The following is a 25780-nucleotide window of genomic DNA, read 5'->3' as shown; positions in this document are numbered from 1 at the left end:
TTACCACCTTCATTCTTAAAATCATGGCACTGGTTTTGCTGTGCCTTGTCCTCTGTGACTAGTACAAGTGTAAACTTCAGGTTATTACCCTCTATGGCACTGACATAAAAGGAGTACCAAGAACACTTTCCTGATGTGAAGCTCGGATCAAGCAGCAGTCAACCATTCCTCTTCTCCATCGCTGAAATTACCTCCCCCAAGTCTCCGCTTAAAGTTCCAGAAATATCCAGCTAATTCCTTCAGTGGAACAGTTCGATGTTGCCAAAAGTGGTCCCCCAGAGGCCTGCAGAGTACCCCACCTCCACCCCACAGGCATCAAGATCCAGAGCAACACAGGGAATTGGCCTGTTAAATTCAGCTCCAGAAAACTCTGATCATTTGAGTGCTTCCCATAGGTGCAGGAATGTAAAAGGTGACAATAGGAAAAGAAGTACAAAGTAGAGTTATTGCTCTCATGCAGAGATCTTTTGTATCAAGTTTCATCCTAAAATAGCTCTTTGCATTCATGTTATAATAGATAACAATGCATACATATAATGAATCACAGACATTTACAATGGGAAATACTAATAAAACATTGACTCCAATTTCATGATCAGCTATGTTCTAATGCAAGATACAAATAGATAACATGTATTACATTAAGAAACACAAAGAAAATAAGAAGTGCAGCAGTTGTTACCTTATTAGCATAAAATTAAAGTATCTGAATGCATAATTAACTGGAAGTATTAAGGTATTCATTTTTAGAGTCCAAAGAATTCCTTAAATGAATGTCTTCTAGGCAAATTTTTCTGTCATTCTGAAGAGTTCTCTTCACTGTGGGTTAATACTTTGAAGTTAGACAACACAAACTAATACAAAAGCCAATACATGAACGCGGCACAGAACAACAGCTGCAAAATGGCATTACCATATTCACATTTCAAGTTCCATTTATGTCTATAACTAATATAAATAATCATAACTCTTGCATAAGATAACATAAAAATATGTACACATAGAAAATATAAAGCCAGACAGAGTGCTGCCAGTGTTGCATGTGTTATGCACTAAAAGACAGGATGATAATGCTTAATACTACTATAAGATATATGAAAGTTGATTCCAGCAATTGCACTATTTCATAATATAAGCAATTTCAGTTTCAAACTTTGGCAGAAATACAGTGAGTGCAACCTTTCATCATCTTATTTCAGATGTACTATAACATGATTATGTTTGTATTTTCACAGATAAAGCTTAACAAATCAAGGGACACTCAGTTTTAAATCACCCATATGCAGGGTTTATTAAACTATTTTTAAAGGAGACATCATAAACAAAATATTTTTTCCTCTATGAAGTTTCTTTAGGCTCATTACAGTACTTCTGCATATAATTTATACTAATCTGAGTTTTGTAGGTCAGAAATAAGAGACAAATGATCTTATTATAGGAAAATGAGACAGAACCACAAACCTGCAAAAATCAGCCTTATTCACAAAACAATCAAATCTACTTTCAATTATTTTTAATTGATTATGCCAAGGATTTTCGTATATGAGTTCTTACAGTGTCCTGTCCTTCCTCCAACATCAAATAACAAATCAGAGTCGGGGGTGTTGCAGAAATTAATGAGACTAAATATGAAAAGCAGGTGAATTCCTAATACTGATGATGTCCTCCATTAAAGTTACTTCCCTCCTCTAGATCTTTCTTGTTTTCTTAACCCATTTTTTGTTTTCTTAACCCATTTTTTGTTTTCTTAACCCATTTTTTGTTTTCTTAACCCATTTTTTGTTTTCTTAACCCATTTTTTGTTTTCTTAACCCATTTTTTGTTTTCTTTACACTTAATACGCCAAAGTATTCAAAAAGACCAAACAAACCTCACTTTTGTCCTAAAAACTTGATTCTTCAAGTTGTCAATCCTATTGCAACATCTTTCATTTTAGCCTGATTTTCAAAGGAAACTATGGTTACATATCTGTGCTGTCTGTACAGAAGCATGCATGTTTATACTATGAAGTTCTCCCAGAACTTTTTAATTTAACTCATTTCAATTAAAATGAGAGATTAACAACCTGAAAGAAACCAAGTACCTACAACTTTGATGAACAAGGTAACAGGTGAAGAAAAGCTATTCATACTCTGAAGATTTATGTAAACAATAATCAATTTATGCACAGTCAACATCAGGCACTGGGGAACCCACCTGGGAGAATACCATCAGGAATGTATCTTCTGCAGGGAAGGCTTCATGTGTGCTATTGTTTAGAAACGAGATAGGCCACCAGAAACAAGGCTTTACTAACCATGTATTTTGAAGAACTACTTATAATATCCACAAGAAATCTAGCTTCTTATTTGTTAAATCATTTTTGATTTGTGGATTTCTTCTTCCTTGCAACTGAATTGTCAGATTCTGATAGTTACATACACTTCACAAACTTTTTAAACTCTGATAGGCATTCTTTAACAATGCTCAAGAGTTTTGACTTTTCCCTGCATTTTGTTTTTCTGTATCTGCATGTTTTGTTGTTCTTCTGTGTCTGCTTCAGTTCCCTTGGAGGGCAGAACATGCACCACACTACCTATTTTGACGACTTTTGTGCCCCAGGGGCTCACAGGTTTGCCCATCTCTTTTTACAATAAATGCAAACAAACCATCAGTTAACAGACAGCTGCAACATCCTTCCAAAAGAACAGCCTTGAAAAACATTGTTTACTCATGTGAACAGAAGATATCCTCCTACCCTTCAAAGTAAGTGACTGACTGATGGGTAGGCAAAAGCATTTGCTTTAACAGAATCAGACTGACATCAGTTTTCATGTTCTCTGCTGTCTGAACAGTATCAAGCTGATCAGATTTGTAATTCTCCTGAAGCACATCAAACCAACCAAAAAACCTGCAGTCCTTTCCTACACCGAACTTGTGGATTTGTCCAATGTAAGCTAGTGAGTAACAAATTTAACTATGGTAAAAATCCATTGTATAAACTGCATTTTACAACTCCTGAAACACAGAAATCATCTAGCTTCTTACAACTTCATTTGGCAGAAAGATGAGCGCAGATTAGAAGAGAGCTGCAACTTACCCAATTCTCATTTGCTCTTTTTATCTGTTTTTTTAATTAGCTGTTTCAGAATGCCAGCTCCGGCCAAACAGTTGACCAAGAAGGCATCAGGCAATAAAACTCAAGAAAATACATCAGTTTATATTCAAGTGAAACTGGCAACCACTGACCCTACAAATAGCTTTTCTCGTGCAGCTAATTACAGTCACTTTTCTGTAGGGAGAAAAGAATTAGTGGGTCTGCATCTAATCTTGCAAGAAAGACGACCACAACTTATGCCTCAATTATTTTTTAAGTCACATGCAATTTGAGATCACATGAGTAGGTATGCTATTCAATCTTATTCCCAAAATCAACAGAAAGCATATACAACAGATTTATATGCATGTTGCATATGGCCTCAGGCAGATTTTAATGGCAAAATATTGTGATATGGGTTGTACTAAAGTACCTTACTATTCTTGTTCCAGAAATTTGGAGGGTTTTAAAGTAAAGATTTGGCTGAGGACATGAAATCCATCTGGCAAAATCTTACAACATTTAGTTTTGCAGAGAGATACTGATTATGTTTTTGTATTGTACATGCATAGGCCTTTTCTTGGATTTGATACTTGTCAGATCCGCATAGCATAAGGAAAGACCCCTGGCATCTTTTCAAGACTATACTCCGCTGACACAGAGTTTTTCAACATAGCTATTTTACCTGAGAACAGCTCAATTCTTGAAACTATAATTTAAAATATATGCTATTTTAATATTTTAAAGAGACTTCTGTTTCATTCTTCTTTATAACAGTAAGAATTCATCTTCATATGCATTTAAAATGATGGAAAATTAGATTCCTATCTCTCAGGAAGCCATTTCAAAATAATATAAAACAGATTTGTAAAACCTGTTTTCTACTGTGCCTGAAGTATTACATGTGCTAAACATGAAAGACTCATTAAGAACTTTTGCTACTATGTCATTAAATAAGCATCAGTGCACAAAATAACATGCAACATACATATTTGAGACACTCTCTATTAAGAAAATTACCAAACTCCTTAGAAACTTCAGAAACTCTCTAATCGTCTACAACCCCTTATGCATCTGATATCTCAAAAAAAACCCTAAAAAAAGTAAAACCTAAAAGTCTTACGAGTTTACTTTTCTAGAATAAATAAAGAAAGAGGAATAATTTCATGGTCTGAGTATGAAACTGGAAATCATATCTTACATAATAATTTTCCAGGACAGAAACTAACCAAAGTGTCCTGATCTTCTCCCAGTACAATGGAGATAAATTAATTTATACTGAATTTATCAAATCTGTTTAGTTTACAAAGAATACATGAGACAGTTGGTTTCTAGGAGTGAGTTTTAGAGAGCAGTAAAGCACATGTTTAGGTACATGCTAAAACCAACCAAAATGACATTGCTAGTTACTGAGAAATTCATGACTGCAAAATTTTTATTACTGGATAATTTATCTAGCCTGACTAGAGAATGGTTTCAGGTAAAACAGAAACCAAGGGACATTAATAATTTTAAGAAATAAGTATCCAATTCTCCCTAGGCAAACAGAACTTGCACAACTTGTAAAGTTTATAAAATTATGTATATAATTTGTAACATTATACTAACGTAAATGTAAAACACAGACTGACTAAAAAAAAACCACAACTATAAGCTGGCCAAGGTCACTGACCAATCAAAAACAAAACCAAACCAAAACAAACAAACAAAAACACCAAACCAGAAAACTTGACCAAAGTCTTGAGAGACAGAAGTCTGTATATATGCTGCTCTGACAGTTTAATTGAATCAAGATATATAAAGATGCACAGACAGTAAAACCAGATAAAACGCAAAAAGAAATCTGTAAACTATCAAAGCAAATATTACCATTGGCTTTACCTTAGCTTTTTAATGAATTTAAATTCTCCAGTTAGGTGGTTTTATTCATTTTAGAATTAAAACTAACATTCAAAAAGACACTTTAAGTTTTTTCAGGGCCAAAGGAACACGAGCTTTTTCTTCAAATCAATAGTCTAGCATTTATAGTCAATTAAATGGAGAATGAAAAGTTAGCAAATGAACTCCTAAGGAATATTAAGTATATGCTGTCCTCACATATTGAAATCTGTGTTTGCTATGTTTTTATACAGAAATATCTTCATATAATCTCCCAAAGCAAAATTAATCATGCTTTCTAGCAGACCATTATCAACAAACTCTGCCATGAGAGAGAAGAAACAAAACATTGAAAAACAGGGACTGCAAAACAGTCTTAATGTATGAATTGCCTTCTTCTTGCAAGAGGATGACTACTTCTGGCACTTTTTGCAGAAAAGCTTTAACATTTGCCACATTAGTCCTTTTATCTTCCATCAGCATCTGTAGTCAACTACTGCCTTGGTCAAAGGTCCCATGTTTTCTTTTAATTTTATTTTAAGAGAGGAGGCACAAACTCAGAGAAAAGAGTTTTAAGTCCTGCAGTTTCAAATTCCTTTTGTAACTCCTTCAGTGTTGAGTATTCTTTGACTTCAAATGTCTGAAACCTACATTGTAAAAGGGAAACTCATTAACATGTCCAGATTTGTCAGAATGTAATTATCAATTCTGTTACTTCTCTATCCACAACACTACTAAATTATACCTTTTATGCTGTGATTGTACTTCTGTCTCACACAGTACACTCATCATTTTCTCTTTGCATTTCTTTCCGCTTGAGTCCACATCTACCTTACAAGTTTTCTGAAGAATCAAATAGTCCTAAATGACAAAAAAAAATAAAAAAATAAAAAAAAATTAAATGTCACTGAGTATCTTCAAAGTTTAGTAAAAAATGCAAAAATTTGTATGAAACATACAGACTTTTTTTTCAGAACATAGCAATCAAACTTTGAAAGTGCCCATCCCAAGCAGTGCATGACTACTTCTATTCATCAGTTTGAAATTAAGTGCAGGCTTAAATCATTTAGAAAAGCCAAAACATTCTCCTCCAACATTGCCACAAAAACCCACCTAATGCAGTGGGACTTCATAAGTATAGACAAGAATTTCAAAGCCCAGGCATGCATGAGGAGCACCAAGTCAAGGAAAGAAACAGTTAGTAATGAGTTAGAAATATGTCTGTTACTCATTTTACATAACAATTTTTTCTACTTTCTGGGGCATTTGGGAAATACAGGAAACTGAACCTAGGCATATTTAAGTCAGGAAACAAAGGGAATACAGGGGTACAGTTGCAGTGATAAGTAAAGCAATACAGACCACAGGTCTACAAGTATCACTGGTTTCTTTCATATAGAATACCTTCTTTCTCTTAAATCAGAATAAAGTTGCTGGGCCTATTCTCATAATGATCAATTTGCTTCCAAAACCATTAATCTCAGAAAAACACAGACAAAATATTCAGACATGTAGGCTTCAGTGGTAAATCGATAGAACTAGTCAACATTCATTGTTCCTGCACCTTAATGCTGCTCCTGTCACCCTGAAGAAGAATCAATATTATCTTGCCCATGAACATCAGTCTTCCAGTCAGCCTTAGATCTGAAGCCCATTTTTCCACAGTTTTCACGTATTTTGCCTTTGCTCTCATGTGATCTAAATGCAAAAGGAGCATCCAGATACCATCTTCTGCACTTGTTCCTTTTGACGAAGTAGTTTTTTCACTGCAAACTGTTGCTGATTCCTTAATGACATCTTTAAGATGCTGCTGTATCCAAAGAATCAGATCATGTACCATGGGTTCAGAAAGATGCTTCTTTGCTTGTTCAAGTAATTTATCTTTCACGTCCATACATTGGGCCCTTGTAAGCTGGTCTGAGTTAACAGAAATATCTGGTACAGTTGATGGATAACTGACTGGTAAATGAAATAACAACTTTAAAAGTACATCTGTATCCAGCAGTTCTTTCACAGTGATTTGAATTCTAAATGAGATTCCATGCGTCTCTGGAAAATATAAAAAAAATAAACATTAATAGTTTGTTTCAAGTTGGAATACACATATATCATTAGGTCATATTATTTTCTCTAACAATTCCACTCAAATTACTGCAATTTCATACAAAATAAGGGTGTGGGGTTTTTGTGCAGGGTGGGGTGGTTGTACCCAATGGCTTAAGCTATACCTGCAGGGAATCCTGAAATTAAACACTTCCACAACATAGTAGAAGGAAAGTTATTAACACATTCTAAAAAGTATTCACACATTTTGGCTCTTTCAAAGTCTAGACAAGCCAGGAATAAAGAACTGTCTCTCTCAAACACATAACTCAGCTTCTACAGCTCAATAGCAGCAGCAAGGACAACTGAAAATAGAGACCTTTCTGGACGGACTCGGCACTGCCCTAACTTTGCTCCTAAAGAAATCTGTAAGACTTCTAACATCAATACCAGGCAAACAGATTTGCACTGGATATTTTTGAAGACAACCAGTCAAAAGCAGTTCCACACTAACAAGAGACTTGGAAATAAAGAAGTAGGATTCTTTGTCCCCTACAACTTGCAGAGAAAATATGCTTAAATCTTGTCTGTCAACTCCTCTACAACGGTGGGATTGATATAATGAAAACAACTCTGTTGGATATCTGACCCTAGATACTACATATATAAATATGCATACACTTATATAAATGTATGTTTATATATCTGCATATTTACTCAAAATCTGTAGCATCTACTTTAGAACAGAATTATTTTCAAAGTGAAAAGGATACAAATAGTATGCAGCAGGAAGGCCTAAAGACCACATCCTTCTAATAAACCATATAATCAAAGATGCTTAATACGAAAATTGTGTACATGAATTCCTAAAATAAAACCTTTCATGGAAAAACAATACAAAACTTGACAAAGTGAGAAGTGAGGACAAAGACCTAACCTACTTTTGCTCCTCTGCCATGAAGTAAGATGGTATCAATCAGATAAAAGATGATCTTCTTCAGATGTTCTCCGTTTCACCCCTTTGATGCATTCTAAGCACTTCACCCCTTTTCTTTAAAAAATTGCTAAAATGTCAGGCTGATTCATTCTATGAGGGCAGGAGAAGCCAGATTTGAACAGAGCTGAGTTTCAGAGCAGCTCTTTTGAAGTGACTTGCGTTCTTCTCCCCCTACCGTACCTTACCTTCCTTTATATGACAGTCAGTTGAATTATGTTTGATTGGTATTGCTGACACTGCTAACCAACCTCAGTGCTCTCCATGATTTTATATTAGAAACTTACTAAATAAGTGAAAGGACCTAAAAGTTACTTGGACAGACAGAAGCACTTCAGAGAGCAAACCCAAGGGCTTGTTTCCAAACCTCCTTCCTGCATCGTACAAAGAACTCTCTAGGTCAGGGCAGTCACAAAATAAAATCAGCAAACCCTCCAAACCCAACAATAAAAGTCTAGCAGTACTCTAAAGAAGTCTCCAAATATCTACAGACCATCACTGCCTAAAGAGAGTCCAATCCAGTGCTGAAAGCAGCGATGCAAATCCAGAGAATTAAACAGAACTACACCCAACCATGCCCATACCCACAGGCACTACGTGTCAAAGTGCTGTTCCCTGCCAACACGATCCATGTCCAATCTTCCAAGACGCTATGAAAGGTTCCAGGCTCTTTTAAAGGTAAATGTACTCCTCAGAAAAGCACGAGCCTTGGAAGAGACCCTCACACATGGTCAGCAGCTATGCAGGAGGACCTCAAGCCTTCCCATTCCAATCTCTGTCTTCTGCTGCCCAGACAAATGTTTCTTCCTGGGTACTAATGATGATGGTTCCTCTGCCATTACACTCAGCACACACAGTCATAGACGCAAGAAGAAAAGACTGTGCTGCACCTCCTGGGACCCCCAGCACCCTCCAGGCCACCACAGAGGGTCTCTGCACACCCCTGAGCATCACACCAGACACAGACAGTGCCTGCTGCCCCACCTCCTTCAGCCACCCCTTACTCAGGGCAGCCCCACCAGGTGCTGCCAGCTGGAAGCAAGTTGCACCTGGCTGAACGGTAGGAACATTATTGTACTCCTGCCTGTGAATCACTTTATTTTAGCTATCTTGCCAAGAGATTTTAAAATGCACAACCTATATAAAAGAATACTACTCTATTACCAGCTTAATTACAGTGACAGAAAAACATGTTACTTTTCTGAAAATCCTCATAGGATTTTTTCACTAGCTTGTCATAACAGATCTCACCAACTCAGAAGTAACCTAGGGATAAACAGACAGGCCAACCCTGCCCCTTCAACAAGGGCCTCCTGCTGCAATGATCTTATTCTTAAGCCTGCAACAATCTCACACCTTTCCCTGTGATGATGAACTAATCCAAAGGAAGCAGTGCAGCCTCGCATCCCAAAGTGTATCACCCTGAGCCATTGCAAAAAGCCCAGCCGTGCTCATTTACATCTGTTTCAGACTCACTTTTAAAAAAGGAGAATCAGTTCAAAACCTACAGCATCCAAAGTTTATTTAAACGTTGCAGCGTCCATTTTCTGCACCAGCGCTGCAGACGCCGGCAGAACAAAGAGCAAACCACCGGCACCCTGCACAACCTGGCTCCAAAGGAACATTTCCTTTGTTTGCACATGCTACAAGGGCTGAGTTGTCTTCACAGCAACATGGTGATTATTTGTGAAATAAAAGGTTGGGTATGACTGTTCTGCTGGCATTTAATGTGCTAATCAGACTAAACTCAATATATTTTAACTCATTTTCCCCATAGTTGCATGCTTATCAGTATATTTAGCTCTAGCATACTTCAGATTTTTTATGTTCCATGTCAACCAGACAGATATCCCCCTCCTCTCCTGCCCAAAGGCATTTTATGCAACACATGCAGTCTATTTTTAAATTCAGAAAATGGCACCTACTAACGTACAAGCTTAGAATATCTAAATATATTTTTATAGCAAGCTTGGTGAGCAGACTAGAAGAGAACAGATTAACAATTAAATTATGGATTTCTATCTGTAACACTAATCTTTGCATATAGATATGTAAGGTAAAAAAGATACGCTGTAATTAGTTTATTTAAATTCATCAACACATTGGTTTTAATAAAAACACATTTTACATTCTGAATACTTCATTGTTAAATTCCAGAAAGCCAAAGTTTTTACCATACCAAGAGACCTGCAAAAGAATTTTCTTACATTCCTCAAAACCATAAATCCCCAATGGCCTCCTTTTTGATCTTGTGGATCTACACACAAATTACTCTTAATATATTAGAGATATCACAACATAACAGTCTTACTGGAAGTTATGTCTATGCCCCATCTGTCAATGATAATTTATATGGTTCAAAGAGATAAAGCAAATATAAGCTAATGACTACAGCAGAAGTTAATTGTATACAGACTAAAGGATTCTGTAGCTCCAACATAGGACAGGTAAATTCCAAAAGTAAGAAAAATACCAATAATCACTGTTGTAAATAATCTTTTCAATTCCAGCAGAAAACTATGGAAATCAACCAGAGATACCTGATCCTAACATATCATGAACAGAGCCTGGTTAAAAGCCCTACAAGGTCACGTAAAGTCAATATAAATAAAATAGCCTGTTCTCGTTCTGCATTTGTGGCACCTCACTTCATGTTCCAGGAAGGCTTCTAAGCCTTTTACATTCTGGTAACTTATAAACACAAAATCATTCTTCCATATATGAAGCACAAAGAAGAATGTGCATATATTTGGCTAACAGATCTGGAGGAACAGACATGTATATGCACTGTTCAGGTATGTTCACAATTTTTAAAATTAACATCTGATAAGCCTGGATACTGTATTTTCAAACCATGCCCAAAATAACATTATTGAACTTTTTCACTTTAAGAAGATAAAGCTCAGTTGAAACATTTCAGCAATCACATTTTAAAAATACAACCTTATAAAATGGTAGAATTACACGCCTACACTGGAGCAAGAGGTGTGTCACGCAGACCTAGACACAAAATTCTGCTTTTAGATTACCCCAGTTAATTGTGCTCCCTGCAAACACTGATGTCTTCATCCTTCTGAGGCTGTCTACACACATAGTTTTTAAAGTGAGTCGCTCAAAAGCAGCCGCATGTAACTTCACACAACAAAGCCATTTTCATGGAATCACAGAATGGTTGATGTCGGCAGGAACCTCATCCAACCTCTCCCCTCAAGCAGGGCCACCTACAGTAGGCTGCCCAGGACAATGTCCAGATGGCTTTTGACCCCAGGGAGAGAGACTCCACAACCTCTGCACAACCTCTTCCAATGCTCAGTCAGCCTCACAGTAAGAAAGTGTTTTCTTAATAATCTCAGTCCTCTCAGGCTGAATACACACATATGCAGACAAAATCTGACAGCAGACCACTGCATCCCTCTTTAACAGCATTCCCCAGGACTTCAGTGAAGTCCAACCAGCAGGAAGCCACTTGCTGTCCATCACTCTGCTGGGGAGCTGAGCAGCACTCTGCAATAGCTCCTAGGGCACCAGGGAAGAGTGATACAGAATATAGCCATATTCTGTGCATCTCTGTGAGTGTATCTCTCTCCAACAAATATGCAAGAGTTGTCACATCCGTGGTATGCACTACGCAAAATTTACTTCTGATCTGGATCTCACACAGACACGCAACACTTGCATATGCCACCTGACATTTAAGCCTGATAGTAACTGCTGTTGTACGCTGGAACTACTGAGGTTTATTCTCCCTTGCTGAAGGGGCATCTTCACATCACCACACAGCACAGACTGATAAATGTCATCCCTTAACACGACGTTCTAAACAGTGGCTAGTGCAGAAACCGTGAAGTAAAGGTGTCTACACTGACTGCATTCCTACCCTACAGCAACCAGCAGCTGACGGGAGCAAGGAGTACAGACCATCCGACCATTCCACCAGCACCAGACACACACATCAGACTCAGTACCCTGTAAAATCTACAGCCATACACATCTTTGCTGAAGCTGGAGAACACCGGACACATCATAGGGCCCAGACTATTACCTTACCCCAGAAAAACAGAAATTACCCAAGCACAGCATGGTCTCACGCTGATCTCATACACAGCAAAAGCTACACCCCTATTAAGTATTACAGGATAAACACCTGATCCTGTTACACGTACGAGATTCACCTGGTTATCTACCTAGGTAAGAGCCAGCCCCTTCCCAGCGCGGCCCTTCCCTGCTGCCAGTGCCTGCAGGCGTTGGGCACAGCCGGGACAGCGAAGGTCGCTAACTATAACCGAGCAGGGCCCGCTGGGCTCCGTGCCCTAAGCGCGGCAGTACCGACACACGGCGGGTCAGGGACAGGGACGGGCGCCGAGCGCCAACACAGGAGCGACTGAGCCGCCCGCAGGGCAGCGGGGCCGGGCCGCCGCCGGGGCAGCGGGAGGGTCCGCGCTGCGGACAGGGCGCGGCCGCGTCACCTGAGGCCGCCAGCAGCTCGCAGCCGCCCGGCTCGCAGTAGATGGCGGCGAGCGCCGACAGCTCCTCGCGCGCCAGCTCCGACATGGCCGCCGGGGGCGGGCGTGGTGCCCCCTGCCGGTCGCGCGCCCGGCACCACGGCCGCGAGGGGGCGCCGTCGGCCCGGCCCGCGCCGCAGGGACGCGAACAAAATGGCGGCTCCCCGCGCGCGTCTCGCCCTTCTTCCCTGACCCCCTCTCTGCGTCCCTCCCTGCCCCGCGGTGCGCAGCGCTGTGCGACCTTCCGATCCCCGGTCGGCCTCGGGCCCTGGGCGGCCCGCCGGTGCGCTGCCGCACATACCCATACACAAAGAGTTACTGGAATATAAAATTAGGCTTCTTGTATTCAGTCATTGTAGCTTCACAATCCCGTTACCAGCCATCACACCGAGGTCTTGCACAGCCGACAGCACCGTTAGCTCCCAGGCATAATGATCTCAAACGTTCACTATGTTCCGTTATTATAAAATCACTTTTAAAAGGAAGCGATAGGGGGGTTACTTTTCAGGAGAGTATACCCTGCTATTTCTAAGTCCCTAAATTCAGTTGAAATAACAAGAAAGACGAGAGCGCTGGGCCGGGAAGAAGGGGGATGCTGTGACGGAGCGGCACTGCCGGGTGCAGCCCCTGCCGCTGTCAGAAGGCCGTGCTGGAAATTAGCCTTAGAAGTGCCTCATTATATTATTAAGAACTTTCTCGCCCCGGTCTTTCCCCCTTCTCTTCATATACTTTGCATATTCCATTTTACATGTTTAAATAAAAAAGTCGATGTAAATGTCTTTTAAATTGACACTATCGCAAGACATGGAGGTCCCTATGAATAAGTTACTGCACTCTGACATTTGGAAGTCATCAAATAAGACAGTATAATGTCAGCTTGATATTTTTCACACTATGAAAATATCAGCTTCATGTCAAAGATCTAAATTCCATCTTAATGTAATAAGTTTTCTTGTATTCACAGACAACTGAAAATGCTAAATATTTAAATTCGAAATGAACTTCTACAGTTACAATCTGGCCTTCATATTCCATTATTAATAAATTGAAGGCCAAGATCTTATTTCCCCTTTTTTTTTAATGATTTCTTCAAACATTGCAGTGTCGATAGAATAGCATTAGCCATATTCTTTAAATGGATTCTTTCCTATCAGCATGTGGCAAAGTTAAAAAAGTAAAGCTCCACTTTTTAGAGTCAGCCTACATTAAACCAGCTCCAACATCCTGTCATAAAACGATTGTGCCACCAGTATCTTCCACTTTGCCTGACAAGCCAAACAGAATGCAACCTTTCATACATACGTAAGATAAATCTTCCCAGTGTTATTTGCAAAAGTAGTGTCCTTTGCTTTCCACTCACTACAATTACAGCCTTAATCAATTAGGTGTTGCTTCGACAACCACTAGTGATTATATATAAAACAATGCATTTAGACTTGTTTTCCCCTGAGTGGTGAATCAGGGGAGGAGTAGACAGACATTTGGGGAAAAAATGTCCATCTCTATCTTTTTGCCATCTTTTCCATGCCAGCCACTCAGGCTTCTCCTCTACCGCAACTGCACACAGTCCTAAAGGTGTGTACTCTAGAAGGCATTAGAGGACCAGTAGGAAGAGTGTGAAAATCACTGCAGCTGCCCATTTTGGGGGTCACAAGACAGACACTAATGAGGAACTCATAACCACAACAAAGGTGGTGGATAACCAGTACAACACAAACCACATCCGTCTCTGGCACTGCTGTAAGACAACTACGGTTCCCATATTTTCTGCTACAACAACTTTGCCAGCTCTACTGTAGCCAGAATGGCATTCTTACCAGCTAGAACTGTCCTTACCTGAGTTAAATAGCACGGCTTTTTCTGATACGTAAGAAAGAAGGTACCATTTCTGTAATAACTGTGTTATTGCAATGGTAGAAGTTTTCCCAAAAGTGGCTTGTACAAAAGTGGCAGAGAGAAACCAACATGAAAACCTGTAAATTCTCTCCAAATAAGCTAAAAGGCAAAAGCTTGAAGAAAACAGAAGCGACCCCAGTAATTGTGAAAATACATGACAAATCATGGAGGTGTTTTCCCACCAGTTTTCTCAAGTGCAGCTCATGCAAAAGTTTGGGTTTTGTTTGGGTTTTTTTTTTGGCCCAAAGCATGTAGTTTTTTACTATTGGAATAAACTCATTTAACAAAAAAAATCTACGTTGCAAATTAAAACTACCAAAATTTAAATGATTTGTTCTAAGGTTAAATTCAACATTTTCATGAGGTTTTTTGCTTTTCAGTTTTTGAAAATGAGTTAATGAACTCTCATTGATATATACAAAAAAGACCTTCTCCAATTTGAGAAAAAACAAATCAGAGAAAAAAATATTTTCTATTACTTTTCCTTTAGAAGTAAGTTTTTCAAGGATTTGTGATCTAGCAGTGCTTTTTAAAGGCACTTGCATTTATCCTCCATGCATCAAACTGCTCTAAGTCAATTCCCCAAGACACTTAATCTTTTGGCAGATGGAAACTCATTTTGAAAGTGCACTAATGATCAATTAAAGCATTAGCTGTCTCTACAGACAGGAAGTTTATGGGGTCACAGTCTTCAGAAGCTGCAGGCAAGAGCAGCAGTATGTTAGCAAAATAGCTAAAACTTTCTGTAGTTACCACAAAATTGGCAAAACATTGGAAAACAAAACCCATGACTTCAGTCTTTTTTTTTTTTCATAATATGTTGAAAACAAATCGATGGCTTCTATTTTACACGAGAGGCCATGGTCCAAACTGGTCATAGGCAAAGGAAATGATCTTTTAAATTTTTTTAATGAGCCCTAATAACAATCCCAATACTTCCAATAAATTTACATTATCCTTTGAAAACTGGATTCATTCAGACTCCAGTCACAAAATATATAACCCATGCTGCAAATATGCAGATGCGAGGAGCTGCCATCAGGATCAGTGGCTCACTGGTAGATAATGCATCACTTTGTGCATGCTCAAGGCCTCACAATAAGGTCTGGAGTCAAGAAGGGTACTCTGCCCAGAAGTTTCTCTGCAATTTGATGTACATAAGACCAAACAGATGTAACTGTCACATTCATAAAAGAATTTAAGATTCTTTCTCTAGGAGTTTGGCAAGCCATTTCGTCTTGAAGGAAATGCACATAATAGTGATTAGCCATCTAATATAAACTAAAAAGGTTGCTTTTTACAACATGACATGTTCTAGTATGACCACGGGTTCCTAATGCTAACATTGATGAGAGAATCAATACGTATTTGATTCACTCCATAAAGTTCTTTGCCAGTAATTTACTTTGTACAAAGGTAGAATAATAAATAGAACATATTTTCTTTTAGTGAGAGTAAAAATGCATGAAGTTGCCTACTAAAAATTTGCAGAAAACTAGCAATATTGTGCATTTTTAAAAAAAAACATATGTAAGAACTTATGAGTAGGGAAGGCTATGACACTGAAGACATAAGCACAGATAGCACTGAGTAGTATATTCTACCCTCAAAAAGTTCAGCTTCCACATCAAGTTCCACATCTGCTTGCGGAACCTTACTACGTGGACTCTACTCCAGGTGTAAGCACAGGGAGACAAAGAATTAATGTGTCATTTAATTTAGTAAGTGTTGGGAACAGATCTTTCTAAAAAGTGGTGGGTTTGAAAGAGTCATTTCTACTCTATAAAAAAACAAACATTAGTAAGAGTTCAAAAATTAGGCAGTGCTCCTTAGTTTACCAGTTCATTTTTAGCTGCTGAGCTACAGCAGTATTAGTATCCGTGCCTCCATCCTTTGAAATTTGGCACATTAGCTATTATTTCCCCACACTTTGATACAGGAGTGGAATAAAAAAAAAATGGGAGTGCATAAGATGACAGTCTATTTATGACCATTTTGAGAGCACTGAGAGATCCTTTGCCACACTCACACCTTTTGAAGGCAAAACAGTATTCATCACCACATTTTAGACTTCAGATTTACAAAGCACATTAAAGTCCTGATGGCAAATACATTATGTAAACACTAGAGAGCATTTCACACTAAACTAGCATACCTCTTTCACCTCATAATTCAAAAACAGTAATTCAAAACACCTTGCTTTGGCAGTAAAAAGTAGCAATAATCAAGAAGGGACACAACTACCTTTGTACAGCAACAGTCTCTTTCTTTTACAGCAAAGCAGGGCAGAAATTCTAGGCCTTAGCCAAAAAATTCTGAGACTTCAGCTAAGACCATTGGAATGATATGAAAGAGAGCAGCAAAGGTGTTTCTAGGGGGCAGGGGAAAAAAATAAATAAGTGAAGGGTGACAGAGCTACAGCTCCCCCTTCCAAACTGCCTGCTAATACACTGCAAAGGCAAAATGTTACAGGATGACTCAGAGCCAGGAACTCCAGGCATACCAGAAGGCTAAGCCTCTAAGTTACTCCCCAATTACAGAGCGCTCATGTTGGCCAGGTACCAACAGGACAAGCTGCAGAAGAGTTGGGCCAACACCACTGAGTAGGGAGGGTATTGTAGGCACAGCAACCACACAGTCAGTGCCTCCACAGAATGGCAGCACTGGGCCAGACACCTTGACTGCAGGGTATCTGAATGCAGAATGGTCTCCTGCTCCAGGTGATACAGATCAGTATCACTTTTGATCACATATAGATGACCCAAGACCTGATTACAGCTGGAGTGTTATGCTGGAGCCCTTTTCTATCAGTCACAGAGATTGCAGTTTCTGAGCACCCCAATATCCTTGAAAAACCACATACATCTTCAGTGGCAGACCGGGAGGGCACTCCTAACTCGTTTTATCTGCAAGAGTCAAGCAAAATAGGTCAAGCAGGGCTTTGACACAGTAAAGCAGAACATAGGTAAACTTCAGATATCTAAACACAAAACTAATTTAAAAAGTGACCCATCTTTAGTGAGTGTCTGCATTTTTCCTTATGTATGTGCACAAGGTTAACCTTGGTTTGAGATGTTTCCAAAATTCTGTTTCAGTTTGACTGGGACTGGGAACCTGATGTCACTGCAGAATTCCTTGAAAGGGCCTGCTCAGAATACTTCTTCACTTTCTTGAGCTCCATGAACTCTCCACACCTTTCTATGCTTATAAAGAAATTATATAAATGTATTTATTTATGCATACTCACATACTTCCTTTAATATAGCCTAAACAATAGTTTTTCAGTTAAAACATCCTTCCTAAGGATTTAAAAAAAAAATCAATTTAAATTACTGTTTTTCAAGTTTACATCGGAATTCTAATCATTCTTCTGAAATGACACCCATCTCCTGAAAAACAGCAAACTACCAACATCCTGCATCAAATAACCCACGCCTAAAAGTAAAAACTCCACGTTTACTTCCTTAAGTCTTACTGATTATAGAAATTAATTACTTTCATTGACGTTTCTAGGATTTTTTTTTTAAATTTCCTCGCATTCCTCTTAAATTAGCCAGACTCGGGATGAATATATTTGTTGTCATATGCTCTTATTCTGAGAACTGCTGGTTTGGTAACAAACACTTGAATTTAGTCCTTGGATTTTGGTTCTGTAGTCACCTAAAAAATGAGTAGTATATATTCAAAGATGTAATGATAGTTAAGTTGTAGTAATAATACAATAATATATAATAAATGTATCAAATATATAACAAGATCATAGTTGTAACAGACTATAATCTCATATGACACATGCAAAAGCTCATCTTAATAATTCTTATAGCTGAAAGTATGATCACCAAAGTTAAGAAAAGTATATTTATTTCCTTTTACTTTGATGACAAAGTAGAACATTTCATTAACAGTAGCACAGAAAAGAACAATTTTGAATCTATGGAAGATGGAACATAACAGGACACAGTGAATACATGAAGTGACATGTGACAGGTTTCACCAGATTTAGCAGCAATAACAAATTTCCATAACGCACTCAACATCACACTGCCAAAACCAACCAAGCAAACTCATTCTTTTGAAGCTTCTGAAGTGCCCCCTACAGTGGTTGTACCCTTTCCATATCTAGTTGCGAGAAACACAGAATCCTCAGTATATCAAGTTACCAAATGCATAAACCAATAAAAAAAACAAAAACCCAAAAAAGAAAAAAATCACCCCAAAAAGCAGTAAGCCTAAATCTTTACTGCTAGAACATAGAAGCAGTTCCTTCATTATCCGATATGCTTCATAAAAGGTCACACACTTCTCATATACCTCGTACACACGCTGCCTACTCAGATGGAATTTTTTTCTTTTCCTATTTATCATTTACACATATATATATATATATATATGTATGAACCACTAGAAAGGTGAAAAAGGAATGAGCAAAGCGGATATGGCAAGAGCGTGGTTTTCCTCTCAGGATTCCAGACTTCTGGGTAATATCTGTTCCTACCATGCATGACAGTTGTCTCTGAAGTGGGAGCCATTTAGAATTCTAAAGTATGAAAGCTTCCCTGACTAATTTTTTCCCAAAGAGGAAGTTGTGGAGTTTCCCCTCAAGGAAAAGAAAAAAAAAAGAAAAACAAAGAAAAGAAAAAAAAAAGAAAAACAAAGAAAAGAAAAAAAAAAAGAAAAGAAAAAAGCTTCCAATGTCAGTTAAACATAAGGACTTTGAAAATGAGTGTACAGCTGTTTCCCAGTTAAGGCTGGGAAGCTTTGTGAAGGCAGCTTCCCTCATTTGAGAAGCTACAATGTGATATGCTCTTACTCCTTTCCAACTTACTGAGCCATGCAAATTTTAAGCTATTACAGTGCAAGACTTACAAAAAAAGACAGTTTCCCTTATTAAGCACAAACATTAATCAAAGCTTTAAGCCACACAGCATTAACACGCATCACTCTAAGAAAACATTCAAATCAACCTTATTTCTTGGCACTTTTGATACCCTGTTAGCCAAGTTACATACACAGCTGTGATATGCCTCACTATAATCAATCACATGTGACTGTGTAGTCATACACTCTTGTGCGATTCTGCTTTATAAAAAAAAAACAAGCTATGGTACAGCTGATGAAGCCAAGATGCCAAATACAGATGCACTGCATGAGGTTCTTTAAACAAGGCTTGTATCTGTATTGAATACATTACATGACACATGTGAAAGACATGAAAATACTAAAATAACATATTTTCTTACATCAGAAAACCTTTTAAATACTGAAATAAATAGCCATTAAATATTATCTACTTTTAGAAATGCTTTAAAAGTGACACTCATTTCCTGATTCGAACAGATGTTCTTCTGTTCAAAGATAAACTGCAGATTAAGGCATGAGTATATTCTCCTGCTCAATTTAACATATCTTTAAAATATTCATACTACACTATACTTTCTTTAAACTGAATGACCTCAACTGACATTTTCTGAAGAAGCATGTAATTGAATAGGTAAAGTACCCATGTGAAAACAAATACATGAGTTTATATTGTTAATAAAACATGCAGTTTGAAATAATCCAGATCTTTTACCCTTTATTCATCATTGAAGTATCCAAACACTTTAATTATATGATTTATGAAATTTCCAGTTTTCACTAATGAAGTAATACTCAAAACTTCAGTCAGAATCAGAACTGTAATGTATTTGGTGCAGCACTGAAGTCATGAAATGAAAAGGCGGCAAGCTTATGCACAATCTGAGCCAAAGTAAAAAAGGTTCCCCAGTTTTTAAGAAAATTAAGATACATGTTTTTGCTACTATAACTTTATTATTCCATTTGAAACACCACAAAGCATTGGTGTGCTTAACAACAGATTTCCCCATCCTCCCTTCCCATCCCCAAAGAACAGTGGTAATCATGAAAACAATGACAGCTGCAGTGAACTTCCATTTCAAGTCCTGGTATTCACTTATCCTTTGCCTAGGAGGAAAGTAGTTACTTTTTGAGTACACACCTCAGGAGCAGTTATGAAGTCCAGCGCCACCAAGCTACCTTTGTTCTGTCCCACACAGCCGAGAGAGAGTCCAACGCAGGGCGCACATCCAGGATGGTGAACTGGTAGTTCTTATCCACTGCTCCGCCATCGTAGTAATCAATAACGTAGCGCACTTCTTTTCCACACCGGTCAACAATCCAATCATGTCTGTCAAAGGGCAGTTCATATCTGGAAAGATGGATAGTAGAACACGTAGATATTTTAATAGATAGTATGAACCTGGGAGAGGGAGTGGAAGTCCTATTTAAGACTTATTTATCCGTAAGATCCCACTAGTACTTCTATCTTCTGGCAATTCTAACTTCCAATGCCAGTTCTGAAACGTCTTACAATTAATTCTACACCACAGTTTCAGACACGTTTCCCTAACCTCCCACCTCCCTGGAAGACCTTTCCTGCCCACATACCCCATCCATGAACGTATTCTGGCTCTTGGTGAATACTCCTTTGCTTTGCCTCCAAACCGCATCAGTGATGGTCCACACGGACACTCCCTGTGCACACAATTAAAAAGGAAAGTAGGTTTTACCTTTAAAAGTAGTCTTATTTTAAAGTAATTAAACCACTATGGTAATTTATTTTAGTAAGAGAGAAACTGAATAGAAGAGAGAGCAAGAGTAAAAAAAGTAACTCCAAGTGATCTAAAACAGCTTTTTTTTTTTCTTTAAAGGTCTGAAAAGTCACCCGGTTTCTGCCAGCACTTTCTGCTGGTATAATAAAGTACCTCTGATATGCTCCATACCATTGTTCTAATTTGTCAAGAGAGCAGTTCTCAGCAAATCTAATCCACAGATTTAATAGATTAAAGAACAGAAAACCATAATCCAAAGATCATAAAATTTCAGAGAAAAATTTATACATACTAGTTTGTCTCTTGCAGGAACAGGGGCTATGCTGATCTAAAAACTGATAGTTTGCTTTACACCAGTCACTGCTAATCTAAGTTTATGTCTCATATCTTTGTCATAACACAATGAAAAATATTTCATGTGTAACATTTCATATGTACATACGCAGCATGAAGAGCTTCCCACTTCAAAATCTCCTTCCAAGCTTGTTCATTATTTTGGTTGTGAATCTTAATGATGTTGGTCATGTCTTCACTTGTTATGTCATCATCTTTCCATCTCCACCTAAAAAATAAGAACTTGAAAACAGTTTATAAGCATTACAGCATAACTACTGCACCTTCCTCAGTTTATCTGATGGACTTTGGAATCAAGATTTAAGGTTTTATGCAAAGACACAAGACAAGTATTTAAACTTCTGGCTCATCTGTCTAAGCATCATGAGAATCACTTCATCTTCTGTGCAGAAATGTAGTTATCAAAAGTTATCATCACAGAGATCCACAAATTCTACATAGCTAAATTAAAAGCTTAACTGGATCAGGAAGTTATCAGTGTTCAAACATCAGCACATCCATAGGATTCATAAAAATGCTTAGGAAAAATCCCACTTGCATTCCTAATGCACAGAAGTCCTGTATTCCATACACTTAGTATGCTTAGAAATGCCTTTCATCTCTCTTGACCCTGCACTGTGACTATACAAAAGAATAAGGGAACAGTAGCACAGGAGGTTTTTTAGGTCACAGGAGATATTAATCATTAAATTAGGTCTTGCCTACACTAAATTTCTTTAAATACTGAAAATACCTACTAGTAAATTTCCACATTTTTAGCAATTCTGCAAAGTCAAGTTAGTTGTTCTCACAATCATAGAACTTCTACTATCAGTATATAGGCCTAGCGTGAAGCCAGCTGAGTTTGAAAGTTGGAAATCTTGCAAACTTGGTTTATGCCTATCCAAAGACTTTTAAGAAAATTTTCTGAGCCAGTAGCAGTTGCTTGACATTCCCTAACATCCTCCTGATCACTAGAAGGGACATGGCCTTTGAGACCAGCTCACCCTTTAAAACAAACATATTTATAAAATAGTACTTTTTAAAAAGAGCTAGTTAGAATCCACAAACTCTTCAAAAATAATGAATAATAACTAATGATATTACTTAATGAATTTCAGGCTCACAGACTCCATCTTATAATTCACAGTGTATTTATTTACCCTTTTCTTAGCATAGCATTCCAGAACATTTGCTCTGAAGGGTAGACCCATTTCTTGTCAGAATGTGCTCTAGGAATAGAAGATTCTTCTCTAACAGTTGACAACGGAAATGGTTGACCTGGGGATGGCTGCTGATTAGGAGGAGGCATCTAGAAAACAAGAAGAATCAACAACAAACTAGAGTATGAATATTTTTTTATGTTACAGTGTTTGAGAAAAATCAAAGTATGATCAATCAGCTCTTAAAAAGATCAAGACATTCAGCCTTTATTTAATTCCATCAAAATTATCTTTTTTGCAGTAAAACTGTTTGCACAGGTTTGTCATTGGAAGACTAAAGAAACCCTTTTTGCCTAAACTTTAACTTCCAAAAGAGCAATGCTTTTTGTAAATCAGAGGAAATCTTTGAGAGATACTAATCAGAACTTACCCATACTGCTATTAAACAGAACCTAAAATCTACCAACGTAGCATAAAAAACATGCATGTAACTCATAGAGAGTAAAAGGTATTTACAAACTGGAAAACCACCTTTTATCAAAGAGGTGTAAATTTGAAGACAATGTTAAACAAGATGTAACTTGTTTTTATATAAAAATTTGCACACGAAAAGAGAAAAAGCAGCATTTAAAATAAAAAAAAATAGTGCTATTTGCCAGACTTTCCACCTTAGACAGTATCACTATTTACACCTGTGGTACATTATTTCAGAAAAAACAAGACTAAAGAAAACATCTGAAATAAGCAAAAATTACCATATTGCTAGGATCTATGTCATCTTTCACTTGAGATGAACCAGACTTCATAGGACATGCTACAAACTCATAAGCTCTTTCTTGATGTGCAGGAACATCATCTGTGTTCTCAGTTCTGTGATCAGCAGTTTTCATGTGCATTGGACAACCTTAAACACAGGAAAAATAGTATGTATTTTGATACAAAATGAAAACTCTTAAGACATGACACGAAATGGGACAGTTCATTGAATGCTCAAGTAAATGCAAGCGGCTATTTCACTTTTTCTTCTGAGCTTTGCAACAGTTTTAACTTTTCTCTTTCCTGCATTTTAGGACCCAACACCATGGTAAGATCTGAGCTTCCTGTATGTCCTTGAATGCTCATTTCCTACCCTATGCTGGCCCCTATACTGAATTGTCAGTACCTAAGATTTCCTCAGCAATGTTAATCCAAAATGTGTTGACTGTGTCACCAGAAAAGCAAATGTCCTCCTCCAGACATTCATCTGATTCCACCTTTCCGCTACCCTTTTCTAGATGCATGTTTTTTAGTGACATCCACCTGCTCCCAGTTGCCATTTCTGCAGGGGCTCCCTAACCCTTTGTGGGTGTACCACACCACAGGAAAAGATCTGCAGGACTCCTGTGAAATGGGACAATTGGGAATGACCCACAGGTTCTACAACAACCACCTCCTGTCTCTACAGACACAGCACCTGTTCTGGTGAACAACTGCCTCCTATTCATGAAAAGTTACTTAAGAGCAACTTTTCCTAAAAGAAAAACTCAAGTTTTTATTTGAAGGATAATTTCTTTTTCCTCCCTAAGATTTTTCATCTGGTTTCCACATAAGGAGTTTAGTTCATTTAAGTTTCAAGCATGATTACCGCTCATTTTTTCCTGATGCATGGGACATTCTGAAGGTGGAGACGCCGTCTGGTACTGCCTGGATGCATCTGGCGACTGACCTGCAGCAGCCGGGGAGGATGCAGACAAACCCATGGCTCCCACACACCGGGCCTTCTTACATCAAATTCCTAAAGAAAAAAGAAGCAAACACTCCTAATACAAAAGTACACCTTATTTATAAGGGGGAACGCAAGCGCAGATACAGTGCTGTATCACAAATTAAAAAATTAATTACGAAATCGGTTTAAGTAACAACCTTCCAGCCCAAATAAAACCCCAAGGGTCTACCAGGGCCGACCTCTAGCTCCCTCCCAAGTCCTTCCTCGCGGCCACTGGCGTGGGGGGCTCTGCCCGCGTCACACGCCCGTGCGGGGCAGCCGCGCCTCCCGTAACCCGCCACACTCCGTGACCGACCCCCAAGGTCAGGTCAGGCCCGCCCGCAGCGCGGCCCGCCCGCAGCGCCCGCCTCCCGCCGCCGCGGCCCCCAGAGCTGCCGCCGCCTCCACCATCGCCGCATCCTCATCCTCATCCTCCTCCAGCTCCTTCTCCTCCTCACCTCAGCCCTGCCGGCACAGCCCGGCCCGCGCCTCCGCGCCGGCCCCAGCGCCTCGCGAGAACGGACACCCACTCCACGCCTGCGCGGGGCCCCGCCCGCCGCCGCCACCGCGAAGGGCGGGCCCGGGGACGGAGGGGCGGGCCCGGGCACGGAGGGGGCGGGCCCGGGCACGGAGGGGGCGGGGCCGGGCACGGAGGGGGCGGGGCCGGGCACGGAGGGGGCGGGGCCGGGCACGGAGGGGGCGGGGCCGGGCACGGAGGGGGCGGGGCCGGGCACGGAGGGGGCGGGGCCGGGCACGGAGGGGGCGGGGCCGGGCACGGAGGGGGCGGGGCCGGGCACGGAGGGGGCGGGGCCGGGCACGGAGGGGGCGGGGCCGGGCACGGAGGGGGCGGGGCCGGGCACGGAGGGGGCGGGGCCGGGCACGGAGGGGGCGGGGCCGGGCACGGAGGGGGCGGGGCCGGGCACGGAGGGGGCGGGGCCGGGCACGGAGGGGGCGGGCCACCCCCGCCGTGTCCGCTCTCTCCGCCGCGGCTCAGGGAGTGGGGCCGGCGCCGCCGGGCGTTCTCAGCGAGGCTTGTCCCCCGTTCAGCGCGCAGATGCCAAGGCATTGCCGCCCGGAGAGGGCGCAGGGGAGCCCGCGGCCGCTGGGCCCGGCCGTGCCACGCCGAGGTGCACGAAGGCTGGTTCTGACCTTGCCGACGACAGCGAACTCCGCGAACCGGGACTCGCGTTAATCCCCGTGCAGCGGCGTTCCGCGAGTTGTATGTGCTCTTACCTCGTGCTGTGAAATCATCTCTTACAACTGCAAGTTACTACCGCTAGTACCACTGAATGTAGTAGCAGCACATACCGATACTGTATAGGTGTATCCTTTCTAGTATTAGAGATATGGACATAGTAAAGTTCCCAAGAATATTGCCTTATTTCAAGCCAGAAGATGCAGTTTAACTACATACATGAAATTCCGTGCATAACACACAAACGATGAAGCTCATAGTGCATCAGACCAAGGAAGACTTACCTTCATCCCATCCCTTTTGGCTAACAGGTGATAACACCTGGCTATACTGTAACAGTGGGCA

At 39.8% G+C, this 25780-nt stretch overlaps 2 protein-coding genes across 5 annotated transcripts; both read right to left on the bottom strand.

The window, feature by feature from the left end:
• Positions 1–1265: 1265 nt before the first annotated feature.
• RWDD3 (RWD domain containing 3) lies at positions 1266–13126 on the bottom strand. Of its 3 annotated transcripts, none has more exons than XM_051795019.1 (4): positions 12870–13126; positions 6519–7003; positions 5700–5815; positions 1266–5601 (listed from the first exon to the last, which is right to left on the bottom strand). In XM_051795019.1, exons 1-4 carry the CDS (start codon positions 12874–12876, stop codon positions 5487–5489), a joined length of 723 nt encoding a protein of 240 aa, XP_051650979.1. In that variant the 5' UTR covers positions 12877–13126; the 3' UTR covers positions 1266–5486. The 3 variants fall into 3 exon arrangements, with proteins under 3 accessions (XP_051650979.1, XP_051650989.1, XP_051650973.1); XM_051795029.1 differs by lacking the exon at positions 12870–13126 and adding an exon at positions 12795–12816; XM_051795013.1 differs by lacking the exon at positions 12870–13126 and adding an exon at positions 12458–12557.
• Positions 13127–18233: 5107 nt separating this feature from the next.
• Positions 18234–24835, bottom strand: LOC127474352 (holocytochrome c-type synthase). Of its 2 annotated transcripts, XM_051794995.1 has the most exons (7): positions 24699–24835; positions 24121–24270; positions 23252–23400; positions 22497–22645; positions 21443–21562; positions 20837–20923; positions 18234–20597 (listed from the first exon to the last, which is right to left on the bottom strand). In XM_051794995.1, exons 2-7 carry the CDS (start codon positions 24233–24235, stop codon positions 20399–20401), a joined length of 819 nt encoding a protein of 272 aa, XP_051650955.1. In that variant the 5' UTR covers positions 24236–24270; positions 24699–24835; the 3' UTR covers positions 18234–20398. The 2 variants fall into 2 exon arrangements, with proteins under 2 accessions (XP_051650955.1, XP_051650965.1); XM_051795005.1 differs by lacking the exon at positions 24699–24835 and having other exon boundaries at positions 24121–24272.
• Positions 24836–25780: the final 945 nt, after the last annotated feature.

The sequence above is a fragment of the Manacus candei genome, unplaced genomic scaffold (assembly GCF_025592945.1).
Source record: "Manacus candei isolate 608988 ecotype Guabito, Panama unplaced genomic scaffold, ASM2559294v1 h1tg000005l, whole genome shotgun sequence".
Classification (NCBI taxonomy): Eukaryota; Metazoa; Chordata; class Aves; order Passeriformes; family Pipridae; genus Manacus; species Manacus candei.
Note: the sequence above shows the minus strand (reverse complement) of the source record. Positions and strands in the feature narration are given on the sequence as shown.

Bases quoted from the DNA above. Each gene is read 5' to 3' on its own strand.
- LOC127474352 (XM_051794995.1), bottom strand. From the start codon at position 24,235: ATGGGTTTGTCTGCATCCTCCCCGGCTGCTGCAGGTCAGTCGCCAGAT. The intron at 23,401-24,120 runs GTAATCATGCTT...CCTGTGTTTAAG, and splicing joins GCATCAGGAAAAAATGAGCG to GTTGTCCAATGCACATGAAA. The intron at 22,646-23,251 runs GTAATTTTTGCT...CTTGTTTTCTAG, and splicing joins ACATAGATCCTAGCAATATG to ATGCCTCCTCCTAATCAGCA.
- RWDD3 (XM_051795013.1), bottom strand. From the start codon at position 12,542: ATGTCGGAGCTGGCGCGCGAGGAGCTGTCGGCGCTCGCCGCCATCTAC. The intron at 7,004-12,457 runs GTGACGCGGCCG...TATATTTTCCAG, and splicing joins CGAGCTGCTGGCGGCCTCAG to AGACGCATGGAATCTCATTT. The intron at 5,602-5,699 runs GTATAATTTAGT...TTTACAATGTAG, and splicing joins GTACAATCACAGCATAAAAG to GTTTCAGACATTTGAAGTCA.